A 23,437-nucleotide genomic window follows, 5' to 3' on the forward strand; every position below is an offset into this window, starting at 1 on the left:
TTAGAGTGTATTAAATTGAAATCCAAGTGTTAAATTAACTACCAATAAAAATTACTAGACTGATTAGTTCTTGCATACTTAATTACATTAATGGGAATAAGGATGTATTTTTCTCATTCGCTTCACCTCCTTTCATCAGTCTGTGCACTTATTCCGTGCACCCCTCCCCCACCACCACCACCACACTGCATACTCATCCCTCATCCCAGCATCTACATACAGCCTTCCTCCATCACTCTCTGTTCCAGCTCCCAGACCCCAGCAGGATTTCCCCCCTTCCCTGTTGAAGTGGCATGTGCCTCTTATTCAGGAGGTACTAATCAGATGGAGAGGCTTTAACACTACGAATGAAAAAAATATAGATATAAGAGTGAAGGATATATATCTTTTTTAATTAAAGGGGTTTTTTAAGTTACTGTATTCTCTTTAATAAGCGCCTGGGCTATTCTTAGAAACACTGGGCTTTCAGAAGTCTAGGGTGGGCTATTAATGGAGACACAATTTCTCTCCTTCAGCCCTTCTCCCTGCGATAACCACCATTTCTCTCCTCCAGCCTGTGAAAACCACCATTTCTTTCCTGCAGCCTTCCTCCCTGCGACCGGATATCTCTTCTTACCTCATCTCAAGGTTATGGTGCTGGACTGGTGCAGGGCCTACAGCATCTGTGCATGCTTAAGGTCTTGAGCATTCACGCATGCTCGGGGCCTGAAGCATGCACAAATGCTTAATGTATCCCGTTTCCCTGGAGTCATTGGTCCACTTCCCTTTATCTGTTGATTTCTCGTGGGAGTTAGTGTTCATCCACCTTGGTGGATCACCTCCCCTTCATAAAATTCCCTCAAAATTCTGGGTGTCTAAGTTTAACATTTGTGGGAGGTTTTGGAGGAAGGGAGGTTGACAGTTTGCTCCTAAAATCCTGCACAAGGCCTGTGCATGCAGGAGAAGGCAGGATATTACTGTTCTGGATCCATCTCAGACTTCCTGGACAGATGTCGAAGCCACCCCAGATATGCTCTGCAACTACAGAGCACATCTGGAGTGGAACAGGTGGATGTGAAGCTGTTCACGCTTTCCAAAAATACTAGGACTAGGGGGCATACGATGAAACTACAGTGTAGTAAATTTAAAACAGATCGGAGAAAAAGTTTCTTCACCCAATGCATAATTAAACTCTGGAATTCGTTGCTGGAGAACGTGGTGAAGGCGGTTAGCTTAGCAGAGTTTAAAAAGGGGTTAGACGGTTTCCTAAATAACAAGTCCATAAACCACTACTAAACGGACTTGGGTAAAATCCACAATTTCAGGAATAACATGTATAGAATATTTGTACGTTTGGGAAGCTCGCCAGGTGCCCTTGGCCTGGATTGGCCGCTGTCGTGGACAGGATGCTGGGCTCGATGGACCCTTGGTCTTTTCCCAGTGTGGCATTACTTATGTACTTATGTCCTCTACTTGGCTCACTTTTATTACATAGAGCAGTGATTTAACCTATTGTGATGTCATAGTGGCTCATTCCACCAATAAGAGCCAACCTCATTAGTGATGTCACAATGGCTTGATTGTATAGAATGTTTGTACGTTTGGGAAGCTCGCCAGGTGCCCTTGGCCTGGATTGGCCGCTGTCGTGGACAGGATGCTGGGCTCGATGGACCCTTGGTCTTTTCCCAGTGTGGCATTACTTATGTACTTATGTCCTCTACTTGGCTCACTTTTATTACATAGAGCAGTGATTTAACCTATTGTGATGTCATAGTGGCTCATTCCACCAATAAGAGCCAACCTCATTAGTGATGTCACAATGGCTTGATTGTATAGAATGTTTGTATGTTTGGGAAGCTTGCCAGGTGCCCTTGGCCTGGATTGGCCGCTGTCGTGGACAGGATGCTGGGTTCGATGGACCCTTGGTCTTTTCCCAGTGTGGCATTACTTATGTACAGAGCTACCAAGGGGTCCCAATTTTTGAGAGGGAGATTTTAGTACACGCCCAGCCACGCCCACTCTGCCTTGGCCCCACCCGTTGTGGCTTGGCTTCGCCCACTCTGCCTTCTGTCATCTTGAATTTCTTTTTGATGTAGGCATAGGGAAAAAAAGATTTTAAATGCTCCCAGGTTTCAACCATGTTTAATCTAGGATATAAATTATATTTATTTATTTATTTATTTTGTTGCATTTGTATCCCACATTTCCCCACCTTTTTGCAGGCTCATTGTGGCTTACATTATGCCGTGATGGCGATCGCCATTTCCGGAATAAGAAATACAAAGTAGTATTACATTAAAGTTCATAAATGTTACAGTAAATTATAAAGTAAGTTGGATGAACAGTTTATTTCAGGCATAAGAGATAAGGGGGTAAATCGTTAATGTTCATTGGTGATAAGTTGATTGAAGCAACCGGGTGTAAAGAATTCAATTTTATCTGGTTCAGATAGAGTTTTGATGTTAGGTCATTAATGATGGCTCATTATGGTATGTCTTCTTGAACAGGTTGGTCTTTAGTAACTTCCGGAAGGCTGTTAGGTCGTGCATTGTTTTTAAGGCCTTTGGTAGTGCATTCCACAGTTGCGTGCTGGTGTAGGAGAAGCTGGATGCATATATTGATTTAAGTCCTTTGCAACTGGGGTAGTGGAGGTTCAGGAACGTACGTGCTGATCTTTTTGTGTTCCTGGTTGGTAAGTCTATGAGGTCTGACATATATGTCGGGGCCTCGCCGTGAATGATTTTATGAACCAGGGTACAGATTTTGAACGCAATTCGTTCTTTCGGTGGGAGCCAGTGTAGTTTTTCTCTTAGGGGTTTGGCGCTTTCGTATTTCGCTTTTCCAAATAGGAGTCTGGCTGCAGTGTTTTTGGGCAGTTTGGAGTTTCTTAATGATTTGATAAATGGCATTTCAATAATCCAAGTGGCTCAACACCATTGATTGTACCAGGTTGCAGAATATTTCCCTTGGGAAGAAAGGTTTAACTCTTTTGCGTTTCCGCATTGCGTGAAACATTTTCTTTGTTATATTTTTCACGTGGCTTTCTAGTGTGAGATTTCGGTCAATTGCAACACCCAGAAGTTTCAGGCTATCCGAGACAGGAAGGGTATAGTCTGGGGTGTCAATAGTGGTCTGTTTGTTTGTGTTATATTGTGATGAGAGGATAGGGCAATGCGTTTTTTCTTATAAATAAGTAAATAAATAGATAGAAACTCTGAATGTTGAACACCTGATTCTCATAGAGGCCATTTACCTTGAGAAAAAAAAAATCTGTGCACCAATATAACAGTGCTAGGGTGTCCCTATAACCAGCCCCTCCAGATGACACACTGATTACACTTTCTAACAAATTACTACTCTATAAGAGATCTACAACCTATACTCCAGGAGGATGAATTACTGAAAGAGATATTCCCATCCCCACCAGTACTGGCCTTCCGACAGCCACCCAACTTAAAACACAAGCTAATCAGAAGTAAACTTCCTTCACAGACTGAAAAGGAACAGAAGGGCACACTTCCCTGTAATTTATCCAGTTGCAAACTATGCCAAAATATTTCACAGGACCCCAAAGTCATCCACAAAGGAAAGATATTCAACATAAAGGGATCTTTCACTTGCTCATCTTCCAATGTGGTATATATCATTCAGTGTAAAAAATGTAACGAAGGATGCTATATCGGAGAAACAGGCCAGATGCTTAAGACAAGATTCAATTTACATAGACATCATATGAACAATACTGGTGCCAGCAGGGTTCCCACGCCTGTTGGGCAACATTTTACAGGACCAGGACACTGTACCAGTGATTTCACAGTGAGAATCCTGAAAGGTAACTTTAAAACCATACAAGAACGTAAGACCTTTGAAGTCAGAATAATTGAATATTTTAACACCCAACAGAAAGGACTTAACAAGGATCTGGGGTTCCTAGCCCATTATAAACCATAAAGCTGTATGTCTCTGTTGATCACCCCACCCCTCACCTATCCAAACCCATCCTGTTAGAATATCAATGATATGCTTTGATGTCCCCATGCATACCTCCGACCCACCCCCATCCTCCCACCCTGTCAGACTGTCATAGTAATGCTTGAATGTTTTCACTTATATACACTGTCAGCTAGCACATTTGCTTATTTCCGATCTGAGGAAGAAGGGCAACCTTCGAAAGCTAATCAAGAAATGTATTAAGTTATGTCCAATAAAAAAGGTATCATCTTATTTTCTTTTCCATGTTTTATTTTGTTTGATTTCTATTGATACTCTACCTATGAAAAGTTATTCCCTTATTATATTTCCTCTGTGTACATCTGTATACTGTACAAGCCAGAAATGTTTGAAAATATAAGTGAGATTTAAAAAAATGCTACCAACAATATAAGAATGACAACGTGGATGCAGCAGCTCGGAGGTTACCATTTGCTTACTTTGCTGAAGGAGAAACAGAGACCAACCATTGGCTTCAACTTTTCATCTCAACGGTCTCCCTCCACGATGCAGCCTCTGCTCTGTGCAGCAACCATGACAAAAAAACAAACAAACAAACAAACGCGTGGCCGCAGCAGCCTTCAGGTATGCGCTGTCGGCTCTGCTGGTCCTCTGCCCCCGCTGACGTCAACTTCGAGTTCCGGGGGCACAGGACTGCCAGAACTGACAGCGCATGCCTGAAGGCTGGGCTGCGGGCTCCACGTTTGCTTTTTTGTTTTGTTTTTCGGCCGCTGCTGCATTGGGCGAAGCAGCAGCTGCAGCGGCGGTAAGAAAAAGCGATTACATCTCAGCAGGAGACTTTCCCGCTTTGGCGGGAGGGCAGGAGACTCCCACTGAATACGGGAGACTTGGCAGGTCTGTAACGGGTCATGATTTGGCGTATTATTTGTCTATTAATAACTTCAAGCAAGTAGAAAGCCTGCCAGACATATACATTGCAAAAAGCTGCTGCAGAACCGGTATGTTTACCTTCTTTGTGAGGCTGGCAGGCTTATTCTCGAAAGGGAAGGACGTCCATCTTCCGACACAAATCCCGAGGTCACCCAAATCGGCATAATTGAAAGCCGATTTTTTTTGCGTCCTCAACTGCTTTCCGTCGCAGGGACGACCAAAGTTCACAGGGGCGTGTCGGCAGTGTAACGAAGGCGGGATGGGGGCGTGGTTAAGAGATGGGCATCCTCGGCCAATAATGGAAAAAAGAAGGGCGTCCCTCACGAGCATTTGGTCGACTTTACTTGGTCCCTTTTTTTCACGACCAAGCCTCGAAAAGGTGCCCGAACTGACCAGATGGCCACCGGAGGGAATCGGAGATGACCTCCCCTGACTCCCCCAGTGGTCACCAACCCCCTACCCAAAAACAAAATATTAAAAAACATTTTTTCCAGCCTGTATGCCCAATTTTTTTCCAGCCTCAAATGTCATACCCAGCTCCATCACAGCAGTATGCAGGTCCCTGGAGCAGTTTTTTGTGGGTGCAGTGCACTTCAGGCAGGTGGACCCAGGTCCATCCCCCCCCCCCCCCCACCTGTTACACTTGTGGTGGTAAATGGGAGCCCTTCAAACCCCACCCAAAACCCACTGTACCCACATGTAGGTGCCCCCCCTTCACCCCTTAGGGCTATGGTAGTGGTATACAGTTGTGGGGAGTGGGGTTTTTTTTTTTGGGGGGGGGGGTTGGAGGGCTCAGCACCCAAGGTAAGGGAGCTATGCACCTGGGAGCAATTTGTGAAGTCCACTGCAGTGCCCCCTAGAGTGACTGGTTGGCGTCCTGGCATGTGAGGGGGACCAGTGCACTGTGAATGTTCCCACGACCAAATGCCTTGGATTTGGTCGTTTTTGAGATGGGCGTCCTCGGTTTCCATTATGGCCAGAAACCGGGGACGACCATCTCTAAGGTCGACCTAAATGTTGAGATTTGGGCATCCCCGACCCTATTATCGAAACGAAAGATGGACGTCCATCTTGTTTCGATAATACAGGTTTCTCCGCCCCTTCACCTTAGAGATGGTCGTCCCTGTTCGATTATGCCCCTCTGTGTTGTTCAAACAGCTGCATGGGGCTTCCAGGAAGAAGGGAAAAGTGCCAGTTTCACACCTTGATTCAAGCTATGGGTGGCAAGGAGATACAGAGTAAAAACGGAGGCAGGACTAATGGGTAATACCAAAGAGATTTGGTGCCCCTACAGACCACCTCTGCTTCCCAATGATCAGTCCTCGGAAAAATGTCTCACAAGCTTTAGAACTGAACCCAGCAGCTACGAAAACTGTGCCAGCAGTTAACGCACATGAAGACGATAGTAGCATTACATAGTTAGCACCAAGCTTCAACATGGTGCATCACGCTGTGACTGAGCGTGATGTGCCAGGTTCAGGACTCAGTCCTGGCTTTGAACACTTCAGGAAGCGGCTACAGGACTAGCATGAGGCAACACAATCACAAGCTGATGGAAAGCCCTCAACTTCTACCACCCTTCTCAAACAAAAGGCAACATGCTCTTTACTCGCACGTTCACTGTGAGACCTCTATGGATCTGTCTGTTTTCTTTTTCCTGGGATTTCTCAAACAGTCAGTTTTAGCAAACAGATCTCTTGGAGGCATCTCCAGGCATATGCAAATAATTTGCTAAATGCAAAGCAGAATAGCAAAGAAATCTTTCCTGGGGGAAATTGTGTGAAAGTCTCAAACCTGAATAATAAGAGACAACTGCCGTGGTGAGCATCATCCCCCCCTGGATGGAAATTTCATCAATGGCCCATTGTGATCCTTCTACATAAAGTAATAGATTCAAAGGAGAAAGGACAGGCCAATGCCTCTGGCATACATTTTGAGACTGTTAATAATGTTAGATTTCCTGTCTCGTTATCAAGAGAGCTATCGGGATATCTGTATAAGGGGTCGGCATCTTAACTTTCTGTCAAGATTCAGGGCTACATGAATGAAGTTTCCCTTCTTGTTGTTCAACGTGCAGGGGAAATCGGTCTGACCTCGTACCTCATTGCCAAGATAACAGGTCTACAGGCAGGAAGATTCAGCATTATACCTAGCAACTACAGGTCATCCAATTTCTCCGTTATAGGCAGCAAGCTCTGGAACACCCTACCACGATCCATTCGTATAGTCAATAATCATCTACCCTTCCCGAAACTACTTAAAACTCACCTTTTCAAGCAAGCCTAGTCATATGACTCGACTTAAATTAGAAATCCATCTGTGATACCTGGATCTGACTACTTAGCAGAACTTAATATATTTTGGGGGGTTTTCCTTTTGAATTCATCCCTCTCCAAACCATTATTCTACATTCTTTCTTTTTCACAACACTTTACCCAACGTACACCCTCTTCCGTTCCCTACCTCTACCACCTTCCTCCCTTATCCTTTCTTAGTCCACCTCTTTACATATTATATTCAAAAGTTTTATCCATTTTGTGCTATCTTGTAAATTTGTTTTTTTTTTTGGTTACATTTGTACCCTGTGCTTTCCCACTCATGGCAGGCTCAATGTGGCTTACATGGGGCAATGGAGGGTTAAGTGACTCGCCCAGAGTCGCAAGGAGCTGCCTGTGCCTGAAGTGGGAATCAAACTCAGTTCCTCAGTTCCCCAGGACCAAAGTCCACCATCCTAACCACTAGGCCACTCCTCCACCACCCTAACCACTAGGCCACTCCTCCACTGTTGCTACTATTTGAAGTCGGCCTTTGCAGATCACCAATGTGGCCGCGCAGGCTTCTGCTTCTGTGAGTCTGACGTCCTGCACGTACGTGCAGGACGTCAGACTCACAGAAACAGAAGCCTGCGCAGCCTTCTACATGGAATGTTGCTAGTGGAATAGCAACATTCCATGTAGAATCTCCAACAGTAGCAACATTCCATGTAGAATCTCCAATAGTATCTATTTTATTTTTGTTACATTTGTACCCTGCACTTTTCCACTCATGGCAGGCTCAATGCGGCTTACATGGGGCAATGGAGGGTTAAGTGACTTGCCCAGAGTCACAAGGAGCTGCCTGTGCCTGAAGTGGGAATCAAACTCAGTTCCCCAGGACCAAAGTCCACCACCCTAACCACTACACGTGCTACAGGCGGGAAAGCGCAGGTTATAAATGTTACAATATAATACAATTATTGCTCGGTGAGATACTAGGGAGTCAGCATCAAGCTTTACTACTGAGGTAGATATTTGTTTGGAAGAAACCTGTTGATCTTGTACAAGAGTCAACATTGAACCACGAGGCAAAGATATAGGAATACATCAGTGGTTCTCAACACAGTCCTTAGGAAATCCCCAGCCAGTTGAGTTTTCTTGAGATCCACAATGAATACGCATGAGATAGATATAAGACAGTGCATGCAGATCTCTCTCATGCATATTTATTGTGGATGCCCTGAAATCCAGATCCAGTGGTTATGTCCCAAGGACTGGGTTGAGAACCCCTGGATTAGATGCATCATGAGATGCTTCAAGATACTAAAGAATAGAAACCTTATTACTCACGTCCTACTTTAAGGGTTGTCTGGTACTTGAGCTGCCAGGAGGGGACTTCGAAGCAAGAGTAGAGTGCGTTGTGTGACAAGTCCACATTCCGCAGAATCAGGTATGACCCATTGAGCTGTGACTTGTCAATGTCAGTTCCATTGGCCGTCCATGTTACCGCAGCATCCCAGTCCATTTTCCCACATTTTAATGTAACGTTTGTGCTCATTCTTTCGTACTGGATGTGGGTTTCTAATGCAAAGAAAACAGAACAAAACTATTACATTTACTTTACTTTATTTCTTATTAATCGCCAATTTTCCCATACAGAGTCCAATGCGACACGTCAAGAAATGAAGTGCATCCATCAGGAATACATAGTAAAATTTAAAACAGAAGGAAAAGAACTTAAATATCCCCTAATAAACTACTTATTGAAATCATTAATTACTATACACTCTGTAAAACGTATCTTTTAAATAAATAAGCTTTAAAAAGTTTACGGAATGCCCCATAATGAGTCATGGTCCTTATCTGAGTCGGTAAATTGTTCCGACATTTTGCAGATAAATAAGGTAACGTCAATGCATGTAATGACCTGAATCTAATACCTTCACATCCAGTAACAGCAGAACCCAAAGGACAGATGGGTATTTATGTATTTATAACTCTTCTGTTCTTATGTTATGGCTCCCGTTCTATGGTTGAGAAAGGGAATCCCTGACCTGTTCTTCCTCCCCTTCCTGGTGGACTGAGGAAGGAATTTTAATTTTGACAAAGTGACATCACCAGGGTGACAATTTCTTAAAAAAAAAAAAAGCCATACAACCATGTAACTGAGAAGTCAAGATAAACACTGCAGGACATATACTCCCTATCTTAGATAGCCTAAAAATACTCGGAGTAACTATCGACCACAACCTCACTCTCGAGAGCCAAGTAAAAACGGTTCATAAGCCTTTCCTTATATGTTTTATGATGGAGACTGCCCACCAATTTTGTAGCCGCCCCTCTGGACCAACTTCATCCTGCTTATACCTTTCTGTAGGTGCGGTCTCCAGATGTGATGTATCCAATGTTATTCTAACTTTAAAAGACATCTTAAAGTACACCATTTTATTCTACCCTTCAGTCCTCAACATCCTGATTCACACTCACTAGTCATTAGTCAACTTGACTATTGCAGTGCTTTATATGAAGTTACAGATCTTCGGCGTTTACAGCTAGCTCCAAACACTGCAATAAAACTTATTACAGGGGCAAAAAAAATACGGTCAAGCCACAACACTCCCTACGAAAGACTCCTGAAGAAATTGCAGAGTCATGGAATCGGAGGTAGGGTATTATTATGGATTAAGAACTGGTTGAAAGATAGGAAGCAGAGAGTAGGATTGCGTGGCCAGTATTCTCAGTGGAGGAGGGTAGTTAGTGGGGTCCCGCAGGGGTCTGTGCTGGGTCCGTTGCTTTTTAATGTATTTATAAATGACCTAGAGATGGGAATAACTAGTGAGGTAATTAAATTCGCCGATGACACAAAATTATTCAGGGTCGTCAAGTCGCAGGAGGAATGTGAACGATTACAGGAGGACCTTGCGAGACTGGGAGAATGGGCGTGCAAGTGGCAGATGAAGTTCAATGTTGACAAGTGCAAAGTGATGCATGTGGGTAAGAGGAACCCGAATTATAGCTACGTCTTGCAAGGTTCCGCGTTAGGAGTTACGGATCAAGAAAGGGATCTGGGTGTCGTCGTCGATGATACGCTGAAACCTTCTGCTCAGTGTGCTGCTGCGGCTAGGAAAGCGAATAGAATGTTGGGTGTTATTAGGAAGGGTATGGAGTCCAGGTGTGCGGATGTTATAATGCCGTTGTATCGCTCCATGGTGCGACCGCACCTGGAGTATTGTGTTCAGTACTGGTCTCCGTATCTCAAAAAAGATATAGTAGAATTGGAAAAGGTACAGCGAAGGGCGACGAAAATGATAGTGGGGATGGGACGACTTTCCTATGAAGAGAGGCTGAGAAGGCTAGGGCTTTTCAGCTTGGAGAAGAGACGGCTGAGGGGAGATATGATAGAAGTGTATAAAATAATGAGTGGAATGGATCGGGTGGATGTGAAGCGACTGTTCACGCTATCCAAAAATACTAGGACTAGAGGGCATGAGTTGAAGCTACAGTGTGGTAAATTTAAAACGAATCGGAGAAAATTTTTCTTCACCCAACGTGTAATTAGACTCTGGAATTCGTTGCCGGAGAACGTGGTACGGGCGGTTAGCTTGACGGAGTTTTAAAAGGGGTTAGATAGATTCCTAAAGGACAAGTCCATAGACCGCTATTAAATGGACTTGGAAAAATTCCGCATTTTTAGGTATAACTTGTCTGGAATGTTTTTACGTTTGGGGAGCGTGCCAGGTGCCCTTGACCTGGATTGGCCACTGTCGGTGACAGGATGCTGGGCTAGATGGACCTTTGGTCTTTCCCAGTATGGCACTACTTATGTACTTATGTACTTATGTACGGCCACTCACTGGTTGTCTCTTTCACACCAGATAATGTATAAACTGCTCTTATTGGTCTTCAAAATTCTTAATTCCAGTGAACCACCCTCCTTATCACATTTTTTTGGACTCCTTACTCCCCTCCCAGGTCACTCAGATCATCCAAGCAAAATGCCAGATTGTCCCCACATTCAGAGAAATTGTCTCTGATACTACTCTGCACTCTATTTACTCTGTTCAAGGCTCTGAGCTCTGGAACATGCTCTCCCAACATATAAGACTGCAATCTTCTTTTGAGCATTTCAAAACAGATTGAAAACTTTTCTGTTTCCAAATGTCTTCAATTAGCTGTATATTCTATCCACTATTTACTACTACAACTACCACAAATTGTCGCAGTTTCTTTCTTTACCTACAAATGCATTCAGTCTGCTGCCCCTCACTACCTCTCCTCCCTCATCTCCCCCTATGTTCCCGCCCGTAACCTCCGTTCACAGGACAAATCCCTCCTCTCTGTACCCTTCTCCAACACCACCAACTCCAGGCTCCGCTCATTCTGCCTCGCCTCACCCTATGCTTGGAACAACCTTCCTGAGCCCTTACGCCAAGCCCCCTCCCTGCCCATCTTCAAGTCTTTGCTTAAAACCCACCTCTTCAATGCTGCATTTGGCACCTAACTCTTACCATTCACTAAACCCAGACCGCCCCAATTTGACCGCCCCTATCGGACTGTCCGTTCACTTGTCTCTTAGATTGTAAGCTCCTTGACCAGGGACCGTCCCTCTATGTTAAATTGTACAGCGCTGCGCAACCCTAGTAGCGCTTTAGAAATGTTAAGTAGTAGTAGTAGTAGTATATATATTCTGCAGTGAGCCCTCCTGGGACAGAGAAATATCCAGAGTACCTGAATGTAACTCACCTTGAGCTACTATTGAAAAAGGTGTGAGCAAAATCTAAATAAATACATATTTGAGATTCTACACAGAACGTTGCTAGTGGAGGAATGGCCTATTGGTTAAAGCACTGGTCTTGCAATTCAGAGGTGGCCGGTTCAAGTTTCACTGCTGCTCCTTGTGATCTTGGGCAAGTCACTTAACTCTTCATTGCCTCAGGTACAAACTTAGATTGTGAGCCCTCCTGGGACAGAAAAATATCCAGAGTACCTGAATGCAACTCACCTTGTGCTACTACTGAAAAAAGGTGTGAGCAAAATCTAAGTAATAAAATAGCCCCCCCCCCCCCCATTTTTCTATCCATAATTTGTAATTCAATCACTTTCCCCTTCATTTGTTTTGTCTTCTGTTATTCCCTTTTTGTTTGATAGTTTGTAAGCCGGTTGGGCAACTTGTTTGATGGGCGGGATAGAAAGCCTTGAGTAAACTTGGAAACTTATTTAAATGGTACAGTTCAATATCATAGCAGATCCACTGAAATCAAGCAGATTACCATGAATTTCATCAGAATTAACATAACCCCCCCCCCCCCCCCCAAAAAAAAAAAAACCCCACCTTGATGCTGTGTTTTTGTCAGGAATGTTATCAAGTTCCATGAAATTGTATTCCTTTGCTTGGAATGAACTCAACTGAACTCAACAAAAAGTAGGCACAACGTTCACTCTTAACATCATAAGGGGGAAAAAGTCTCATATTGTCACCGGGACATGATAATAGTTATCAACATGAAATACATAGGTGGAGTCCGCTTGTGTCTATGGGCTTGCCCCGGACTATAGGCTCAGCTTGATCTTCCACTAAGGAATTCTGTGCCTGCTGCACGGTCATATCTTCAACTACATTTTCCTAACTGCAAGGGTGTCAAATACAGGATGAATTTTTCCTCTTCTTTCCGCTATTGTTGCCCAAAACTCTGGAATGCTCTGCCGTAGCACCTCAAAATGCAAATGGACCACACCCTCTTTGCTGAAAACTTGCCTCTTTGTTAAAATGTACTCTCCTAGTTACTCTGCTGATTAATATTCCATAAAGATAAATCATTCCATAAATGAACCATAAAGAAAGAAAGAAAGAAAGAAAGAAAGAAAGAATCATTGACAAAACCCCCCACCTGCCAAAAGCTGTGTATTTATACCTTTTTTGGTTTTTGTATGATTCTTTGATTTTAATTTTGTGTTTCTGTCACACTTCAAAGTATTTCATGGTTTGATACTAAAAAACCAAAGAGAATGACTGGCAGCTGGCACAAAGATTCAAAATGCAATGTCACTTATCTGCAAGCTCATCGGATCCCTTGGAACGAAAGCAGAAATCTGCAGGTTTGCATATCCCTTGCTCATAAAGACAACAAAGAACTTGGCCAACGGGTTGGCGACTAGTTGTGCATTGTAGTATCAATGTGTTTGGCAATGCCTGGAAAGAGATAGCTCAGTAGAGCCCATCTGTTAGTATCAAAAGCCTCTTCTCACTAATCAACAGTGAGAGCAAACATCCTGCGTATTCTGTTTTCTGCTGTGAATTTTATTTTATTTTGGGTAAACAAGGTCAACGTAAGGTTTTCTGAACACTCTTTTGACTGGAGAGTAATGCCTACACAATGCCATTGGCTATGGTGAAAGCCACTGACCTTGCAACACTAGTCGTGCAGAACTGTTCTTTCACATCGTTATTTTCTCTAGAGGGTGACTTGATGCCCACCTCTGGCAACTTAAAAAAAAGTCATCACAGAAAACGTGAGACACTTGTTCTATGATGTTGTTCTATGACTCTTACCACTGTTCAAGGTATAAGAGTGCATTACTGAGCCATAAAATTTTATTTTATTTATTTATTTATTGCATGTGTATCCCACATTATCCCACCTCTTTGCAGGCTCAATGTGGCTTCCAATTCATCATGGATACTGGAAGTAGAAGAGAATATACATTTGGTTGAGTGTTACATGGTGGTGAAATACATAATAGTATTAAAGCAGCAGATATTATAAGACAATACTGGAAATTTTAGAGGTTATGAAGTTACTCATGTTGATCTTTGTGATATATCTTGTCGAAGAGATGGGTTTTCAGTAGTTTTCGGAAATTGGTCAGTTCATAAGTCGTTTTCAGGTTCCATGGCAGCGCGTTCCCTAGCTGCGTGCTCGAATAGGAAAAGGTAGATGCATACATCAATTTGTATTTCAGAGTTTTACACTTGGGAGGATGAAGATTAAGGAAAGTGCGAGAAGATTTTTTTGCGTTCCTTGGTGGTAATTCTATTAGGTCTGACATGTAGGCTGGGGCGTTACCATAGATTATTTTATGGACTAGGGGGCAGAGTTTGAACGTGATGCGTTCTTTTAGTGGAAGCCAGTGTAGTTTTTCTCGTAGGGGTTTTGCGCTTTCGTATTTTGATGAGCCGAATATTAGTCTGGCTGCCGTGTTCTGGGCCGTTTGGAGTTTTTTAAGTATTTGCTCTTTGCAACCGGCGTAGAAAGTTATTGGTCTATGGAGCTTATATAAACTAGAAAACTCATACAGACAGACAAGAAATATTTGGGTTAAAATGAATTTTAAGTGTTCCTGGATAGCTGAGAGTGGTAGGTCAGGAAACTCCTGCCTACCGCAGTCAAGATTCTGTTCTCCTGAAGACACAACAGTTTATTTATTTATTTGGTGCATTTTTACCCCACATTTTTACCCCACAATCTGCTTCTTGCTGGCCTCCCACTTAGTCACCTCTCCCCTCTCCAGTCGGTTCAAAACTCTGCTGCCCGTCTCGTCTTCCGCCAGGGTCGATTTACTCATACTTCCCCTCTCCTCAAGTCGCTTCACTGGCTCCCTATCCGTTTTCGTATCCTGTTCAAACTTCTTCTACTAACCTATAAATGTACTCACTCTGCTGCTCCCCAGTATCTCTCCACACTCGTCCTTCCCTACACCCCTTCCCGTGCACTCCGCTCCATGGATAAATCCTTCTTATCTGTTCCCTTCTCCACTACTGCCAACTCCAGACTTCGCGCCTTCTGTCTCGCTGCACCCTACGCCTGGAATAAACTTCCTGAGCCCCTACGTCTAGCCCCATCCTTGGCCACCTCTAAATCTAGACTGAAAACCCACCTCTTTAACATTGCTTTTGACTCGTAACCACTTGTAGCCACTCGCCTCCACCTACCCTCCTCTCTTCCTTCCCGTTCACATTAATTGATTTGCTTACTTTATTTATTTTTTTGTCTATTAGATTGTAAGCTCTTTGAGCAGGGACTGTCTTTCTTCTATGTTTGTGCAGCGCTGCGTATGCCTTGTAGCGCTATAGAAATGCTAAATAGTAGTAGTAGTAGTAATTTTCCCACATAAGCAGGCGCAATGTGGATTACATTAAGTCAAAAGGGTACAATTCAACACAGAGATGGCACAGAAGCAGAATGTGACAGAAGGGGAAGGAACACGGAATGACACGGGTAAATGACAGGGGAGAAGAGCCAACAAGAGAGAGAAGTTAAACAGTGGAGGAGCCAGAGGAATAAGCCTTGGCGAATAAGAAGGTTTCTAAGGACTTCTTGAACTGTTGATGGTCGATGAGCTCCTTAAGCTGTCTTGGCAGAACATTCCAGGATTGTGGACTGATGTAGGGGAAGGACGAAGCATAGAGAGTCTTGTATTTTACATGCCTGCAGGTGGGGTAATGAAGATTGAGGTAGGTCCTTGCAGATCTCAGGGCATTTCTAGATGGCAGATCGATTAGGTTAAGCATGTATTCAGGGGCTTCTCCATGTATTATCTTGTGTGCGAAACATGGTTCCATGTTGGAAACAGGAACGTATTATTAGAAGTTTTCACTTTTGCACATGAAGCAGTTCCCCACACTGGAATTGAAATTACAGGGTTTGCTGGACATTTGTAACAACAGCTGCTCACCAGAAGAGTCCCCCCTCAGATAACTAAGGGCTCCTTTTACTAAGGGGCGCTGAAAAATGGCCTGCGGTAGTGTAGACGCGTGTTTTCGGCGTGTGCAGAATTATTTTTTAGCGCACCTACCAAAAATGCCTTTTCATTTTTTTGCTGAAAGCGGATGTACGTCAAAATGAAAATTGCCGCGCGTCCATTTTGGGTCTGAGACCTTTGACCTAGCGGTAAGGTCTCAGGCGGGAATGGTCTACGCGCGTAGCTGCCGCGCTCCAGAAAATAAAAAAAAATATTTTTTAGACCACAAGGGCCACGCGGTAACCGGGCAGCAACTCCAATTTTGCACACGCTGGGTGCGCATAGGCGCCTATGCTGCTTAGTAAAAGTGCCCCTAAATGTATTTATGTAGCATCAGTTGAACTGTTGATAGAACTGTTGACAAGTTATTATGAAGCATTTATGTGCTATTTTGGAAAGAGTTGGGACTATTTGAGATTTACAACAGTTCAAGTGAAAGTGAGATAGGTTAGAGAGGTGAACTCTGGTATGATGATGGCATAACTGATTCGCATTTGAAGGCATTTATGCCTTTATACAGTGGAGGGTTCCATGAATGCTCTGAGCACCAAAAAATGTATTTTTTCAGGATGTTTAAATAATAATAATTTTTTTTTTAACATTTGTACCCTGTGCTTTCCCAATCATGGTAGGCTCAATGCGGCTTACATGGGGCAATGGAGGGTTAAGTGACTTGCCCAGAGTCACAAGGAGCTGCCTGTGCCTGAAGTGGGAATCAAACTCAGTTCCTCAGTTCCCCAGGACCAAAGTCCACCACCCTAACCACTAGGCCACTCCTCCACCGTTGCTACTATTTGAAGTTGGCCCTTGCAGATCACCAGTGTGGCCGCGCAGGCTTCTACATGGAATGTTGCTAGTGGAATAGCAACATTCCATGTAGAATGTCCAATAGTAGCAACATTCCATGTAGAATCTCCAATAGTAGCAACATTCCATGTAGAATCTCCAATCGTAGTAACATTCCATCTAGAATCTCCAATAGTGGCAACATTCCATGTAGAATCTCCAATAGTATCTATTTTATTTTTGTTACATTTGTACCCTGCGCTTTCCCACTCATGGCAGGCTCAATGCGGCTTACATGGGCCAATGGAGGGTTAAGTGACTTGCCCAGAGTCACAAGGAGCTGCCTGTGCCGGGAATCGAACTCAATAATTGTCATTATTGGATATAAAGTTTGGTTTCTATGAATACAGAGTTAAGAACAAAACTTAAGAACGTAAGAATAGCCATACTGGGTCAGACCAATGGTCCATCTAGCCCAGTATTTTGCTTCCAACAGTGGCCAATCCAGGCAACAAGTACCTGGCAGAAACCCAATTAGTAGCAACAATCCATGCTACCAATCCCAGGGCAAGCAGGGGCTTCCCCCCGTGTCCATCTCAATAACAGAGTATGGACTTTTCCTCCAGAAACTTATTCAAACCTTTTTTTTAAACCCAGATACGCTAGCCGCTGTTACCACATCCTACAGCAGCGAGTTCCAGAGCTTAACTATTCATCTCGCTTTCCATGTAATTTAATTGAGTGTTCCCTGGTCTTTGTACTTTTTGAAAGAGTGAAAACTTGAATCAGTTCTACCCATTCTACACCACTCAGGATTTTATAGACCTCAATCACATCTCCCCTCAGCCATCTCTTTTGCAAGCTGAAGAGCCCTAACCTCTTTAGCCTTTCCTCATATGGAAGGAGTTCCATCTCTTTTATCATTTTGGTCGCTCTTCTTTGAACCTTTTCTAATTCCGCTATATCTTTTTTGAGATACGGCGACCAGAATTGAACGCAATACTCAAGGTGAGGTCGCACCATAGAGCGATACAGAAGCATTACAGTATTCTTGGTGTTATTTTCCATCCCTTTCCTAATAATTCCTAGCATCCTGTTTGCTTTTTTGGCTGCCACCACCACACGCTGGGCAGAAGATTTTAGCGTTTTGCCTACAATGAAACCAAGATCTTTTTCTTGAGTGCTGACTCTTAAGGGGACCCTAGCATCAGGTAACTATGATTCAGATTTAAAATCTAATATAATAATTTGCTCCTCCAACATTCCAATGTGTCTCACTGGGATCGTAACCACCTGTTGACGTCACTCCTCCAACATTCTCCATCCCCCCTCCCTCCCAGTTCCATGGGACCCTGGAACTAGGAGGGAGGGACAGAGAGAGGGGGGACCCAGAAAATGGGAGGGAGGGAGGGAGGGGAACACTGGAACTCAGAGGGGGGAGGGAGGGGGGGCCTTGAACTCGGAGGGAGGTGGAGGGGGCAGGGGAGAGATGCTGCACATGGATGGATGGAGGGGCAGGGCACAGAGGACGTTGCCTGCATATGGATGAATGCAGGGGAGGGAGGGAACCCTGAAACTCGGAGGGAGGCAGGGAGGGGACGACCCTGGAACTCGGAGGCAGGGAGGGAGGAAGGGGACAACCCTGGAACTCGGAGGGAGGAAGGGGGACAGCAACCCTGGAACTCGGAGGGAGGGAGGGGGGATGACCCTGAAACTCAGAGGGCGGGAGGGAGGGGGGACCCTGGAACTCGGAGGGGGGGAGGGAGGAAGGGGACAACCCTGGAACTCGGAGGGAGGAAGGGGGACAGCAACCCTGGAACTCGGAGGGAGGGAGGGGGGATGACCCTGAAACTCAGAGGGCGGGAGGGAGGGGGGACCCTGGAACTCGGAGGGGGGGGGGGCCCTGGCACACACTCTCATGCTCACACTCACGCTCTCTCTCTCTCACAGATACACTCACACCCAGTCTCACTCTCTCTCTGTCACACATACACTCGCACATTCACTCTCTCTCTCTCACACAGTCACTCTCACACACACTCTCTCAAACATACACACTCCGAGGAAAACCTTGCTAGCGCCCGTTTCATTTGTGTCAGAAACGGGCCTTTTTTACTAGTAAATAAGAACATGATTGAAGAGAGCAGGGTTTAATATTTAGGGCTAGGTTTACTAAGCAGTGGTATGGGCATGTTAGCGTTTTTAAAGCGCGTAAATGGTTTATGCGTGTTAAACGTTAACGCACCCATAGAAATGTATAGGCGCATTAGAGTTTAGCGTGCCTTGAATTTGCAGTCACATTAAAAACGCTGATGCACCATAGTTAACATACTCCCTAATGTAGTCCGTAAAAGTGTGGAAAGACAACAAAGCAGATCATAGTAACATAGTAACAGTAGATGACGGCAGAAAAAGACCTGCACGGTCCATCCAGTCTGCCCAACAAGACAAGACAACTAATGTGTGCTACTTTTTGTGTATACCCTACTTTGATTTGTACCTTTGCTCTTCAGAGCACAGACCGTATAAGTCTGCCCAGCACTATCCCCGCCTCCCAACCACCGGCTCTGGCACAGTAGAAGAAAACCATAAATTTATTGAACAAAAAACTAAGTATTCAAATCAGCCCAACACAGGCCGTGTTTTGCCCAGCAGGGCTGCATTAGGGGATGTACAGACCGCACCTCAAATATTATGTTCAATTCTGTTGCCGCATCTCAAAAAAGATAGAGTGGAATTAGAAAAGGTGCAGAGAAGGGCGATGAAAATGATAAAGGGGATGGGACGATTTCCCTATGAGGAAAGGCTAAAGCAGCTAGGGCTCTTCAGCTTGGAGAAAAGGCGGCTGAGGGGAGATATGATAGAGGTCTATAAAATAATGAGTGGAGTTGAACGGGTAGATGTGAAGCGTCTGTTCACGCTTTCCAAAAATACTAGGACTAGGGGGCATGCGATGGAGCTACAATGTAGTAAATTTCAAATGAATCGGAGAAAATTTTTCTTCACTCATCGTGTAATTAAACTCTGGAATTCGTTGCCAGAGAATGTGGTAAAGGCGGATAGCTTAGCGGAGTTTAAAAAAGGTTTGGATGGCTTCCTAAAGGAAAAGTCCATAGACCGTTATTAAATGGACTTGGGGAAAATCCACTATTTCTGGGATAAGCAGTATAAGCCACTTTGAGCCTGCAAAGAGGTGGGATAAGGTGGGATACAAATGCAACAAATAAATAAATAAATAAAATGTTTTGTACATTTTTGGGATCTTGCCGGGTATTTGTGACCTGGATTGGCCACTGTTGGAAACAGGATGCTGGGTTCGATGAACCTTTGTTCTTTCCCAGTATGCAATACTTATGTACTTATAACAGCCAAATAATCAAAAAAGTTATGATAACATGCAATCCGTCAGATACACAGAGTTGCTAGTGTATCTGACAGATTGCACATCGTCACTTTTTTGATTATTTGGCTGTTTTTTAATTACACTTTAGAAGACCTCTGTACATCCCCTGACGCAGCCCTGCTGGGCGAAACACGGCCTGTGTCGGGCTGATTTGAATATTTGGTTTTTTGTTCAATAAATTTATGGTTTTCTTCTACTGTTCTGCTTTGCTGTCTTTCCATCTTGGCGTTTACAGATCATCTGCCTTGTTTTCTTGGACCGTCCCCTAAAAATGTGTCCATAGGTGGCATATAATCTATAATTTGTCAGAGTACTGCCTCATCAGACCAGGATTCATTTGAACTCTAAGCAAGACAGGAAACTGGGTGAGTGAGGAGCAGGAAGGTTGGGAGATAAGACAACTGTGCAGTGGCGTTCCGACCCTAGCTGACACCCAGGGCGGATCGCCGATGCGACCCCCCCCCCCCGTGAAATGACACCTCTTCCCCCCCCTGGCGAAATGACACCCCCGGGTGCCACGGCGCGCGCCTGTTGCCCTGTTTCAGTCCAATTTCACAATTCGCATGTGTTCACTGCTCCCTCTGAGTCTGCCCCGGAACAGGAAGTAACCTGTTCCGAGGCAGACTCAGAGGGAGCAGTGAACACATGCGAATTGCGAAATCGGACTGAAACAGGGCAACAGGCGCGCGCCGCGGCCCCCCCCCCCCAGCGGCGTGCACCCGGGACGGACCGCCCCCCACCTTGGTACGCCACTACAACTGTGCACTTTAAAATGCAAAAAGCTTGGCTGGCATGTACATTTTATTTACCTCCTTTCCACATAGAAACTATTAACAGGAACGGGGCTCACAGTTTCTCAGTTTACTGATTTAACAGCATGGTCTACCGCATGGCTCCATGAATCAGCCGTCTGGATGGACTTTATGATCCTTAGGTGCTATCATATTCTCTGTTTGTGTTTCCTGTCCACACTCAGCCAGTGCACATTACAAATGCATTAGAGCTTTGAGAGATTCTTACAAGAACTGCCTTCCTGTCGCCTGCCTTTGCTATAGAACCTGTGTAATACGTTTTTGTGCAAGATACTACTACTACTTAACATTTCTAGAGCGCTACTAGGGTTACGCAGCGCTGTACAAATTAACAAAGAAGGACGGTCCCTGCGTAAAGGAGCTTACAATCTAAAGGACGAAATGTCAAGTTGGGGCAGTCTAGATTTCCTGAGTCGAGGTGTAGTGGTTAGGTGCTCTGAGTTTGCTAAAATTAAGGAAGGAGGAAAAAGGGCTTCAGTTAAACTTTGGACTAATGACCATCAACCTCTTCACCAGCCCTGAAAAGACCCCTCCTTTAACTTCCTCGTGATTTTTCTCTCTTTCTCATTTCTAATCTTTTCCCATATAATCTCTCTATATAACAATTTGTCCATCTGCGTCCCTGGATGGCTGGTTGTCTAGGTTCATAACCGTATGCAAATGAACTTACGTCAGCTCGCCTCCAGCGTCCCCTTTCCTCTCAGTGTCTCGCCCTCACTGAAAGATGAAATGACATCAGAGGAGGGCGGGACACTGAGAGGGAAGGCAAGGGAAGGCTGGAGGCGACGTGAGCCGAGCCTGCCACCGCTGCGACCTCAGGTATGGAGGGGAGAATCGCTGGACATGGAGGGGAGGAGAGGGCAGGGGAGAGAGACGAGAACACGCTTTGACGATAGCCTTCCTAAGGCCCGTTTCATTTGTTCCGAAACAATGTCTGTCTGTCCTTTCCTGGTTCTCTTCCTACCTCTCCCTCCGCACCTTTAGTGTTCACTCTGGTGGATCCTCTTCTACTTCTATCCCTCTGCCTGTCGGCGTACCCCAGGGTTCTATTCTTGGTCCCCTCCTCTTTTCTATCTACACTTCTTCCCTTGGTTCATTAATCTCATCCCATGGCTTTTCCTACCACCTCTATGCTGATGACTCCCAAATCTACCTTTCTACCCCTGATATCTCACCTTGCATCCAAACCAAAGTTTCAGCGTGCTTGTCTGACATTGCTGCCTGGATGTCTCAACGCCACCTGAAATTAAATATGACCAAAACCGAGCTTCTCATTTTCCCCCCCAAACCCACCTCCCCGCTCCCCCCATTTTCTATTTCTGTTGATGGCTCTCTCATTCTCCCTGTCTCCTCAGCTCGAAACCTTGGGGTCATCTTTGACTCTTCTCTCTCCTTCTCTGCTCATATCCAGCAGACCGCCAAGACCTGTCGTTTCTTTCTTTACAACATCCGTAAAATCCGCCCCTTTCTTTCCGAGCACTCTACCAAAACCCTCATCCACACCCTTGTCACCTCTCGTTTAGACTACTGCAATCTGCTTCTTGCTGGCCTCCCACTTAGTCACCTCTCCCCTCTCCAGTCAGTTCAAAACTCTGCTGCCCGTCTCATCTTCCGCCAGGGTCGCTTTACTCATACTACCCCTCTCCTCAAGACCCTTCACTGGCTCCCTATCCGTTTTCGCATCCTGTTCAAACTTCTTCTACTAACCTATAAATGTACTCACTCTGCTGCTCCCCAGTATCTCTCCACACTCGTCCTTCCCTACACCCCTTCCCGTGCACTCCGCTCCATGGATAAATCCTTCTTATCTGTTCCCTTCTCCACTACTGCCAACTCCAGACTTCGCGCCTTCTGTCTCGCTGCACCCTACGCCTGGAATAAACTTCCTGAGCCCCTACGTCTTGCCCCATCCTTGGCCACCTTTAAATCTAGACTGAAAACCCACCTCTTTGACATTGCTTTTGACTCGTAACCACTTGTAACCACTCGCCTCCACCTACCCCCTCCTCTCTTCCTTCCCGTTCACATTAATTGATTTGATTTGCTTACTTTATTTATTTTTTTGTCTATTAGATTGTAAGCTCTTTGAGCAGGGACTGTCTTTCTTCTATGTTTGTACAGCGCTGCGTATGCCTTGTAGCGCTATAGAAATGCTAAATAGTAGTAGTAGTAGTAGTATATATTAGCTACTTATCTGGGGTTATGTGCTACCTCGCTCTACAGTGCGTCACCATTTCACAGAGGCTTCTTCAGGAGCGTTTACAGATGCGGCAATCTTAGGGGTGCTTTTACTAAGGTGCGCCAAAAAAGTGGCCTGCGGTAGTGTAGGCGCATGTTTTGGCCGCGTGCAGAATCATTTTTCAGCATACCTGTAAAAAAATGCCTTTCTTGGGGGGGCTGAAAATGGACGTGCGGCAAAATGAAAACTGGCAAGCGTCCATTTTGGGTCTGACCGTTGACTTAACGGTAATGCCATTGACTTAGTGGTAAACACTCATGCGTTAACCGGACGGTAATGGTCAACGTGCGTTGAAATGCCAATTACCGTCCGAACGCCAGAAAATAAAAATATTTTCCGGCGC

General features: G+C 44.8%; 1 protein-coding gene across 2 annotated transcripts in view; it reads right to left on the reverse strand.

Annotated features, from left to right (window-relative positions):
* The window catches only part of CNTFR (ciliary neurotrophic factor receptor), a 901,912-nt gene that overhangs the window by 246,460 nt on the left and 632,015 nt on the right, over positions 1–23,437 (reverse strand). For both annotated transcript variants that reach the window (XM_030192837.1, XM_030192836.1), the window contains exon 3: positions 8,466–8,696. In XM_030192837.1, the coding sequence (XP_030048697.1) occupies positions 8,466–8,696 (231 nt within the window). The remainder of the gene's footprint in view (positions 1–8,465; positions 8,697–23,437) is intronic.

This window comes from Microcaecilia unicolor, chromosome 2, assembly GCF_901765095.1.
Source record: "Microcaecilia unicolor chromosome 2, aMicUni1.1, whole genome shotgun sequence".
Classification (NCBI taxonomy): domain Eukaryota; kingdom Metazoa; phylum Chordata; class Amphibia; order Gymnophiona; family Siphonopidae; genus Microcaecilia; species Microcaecilia unicolor.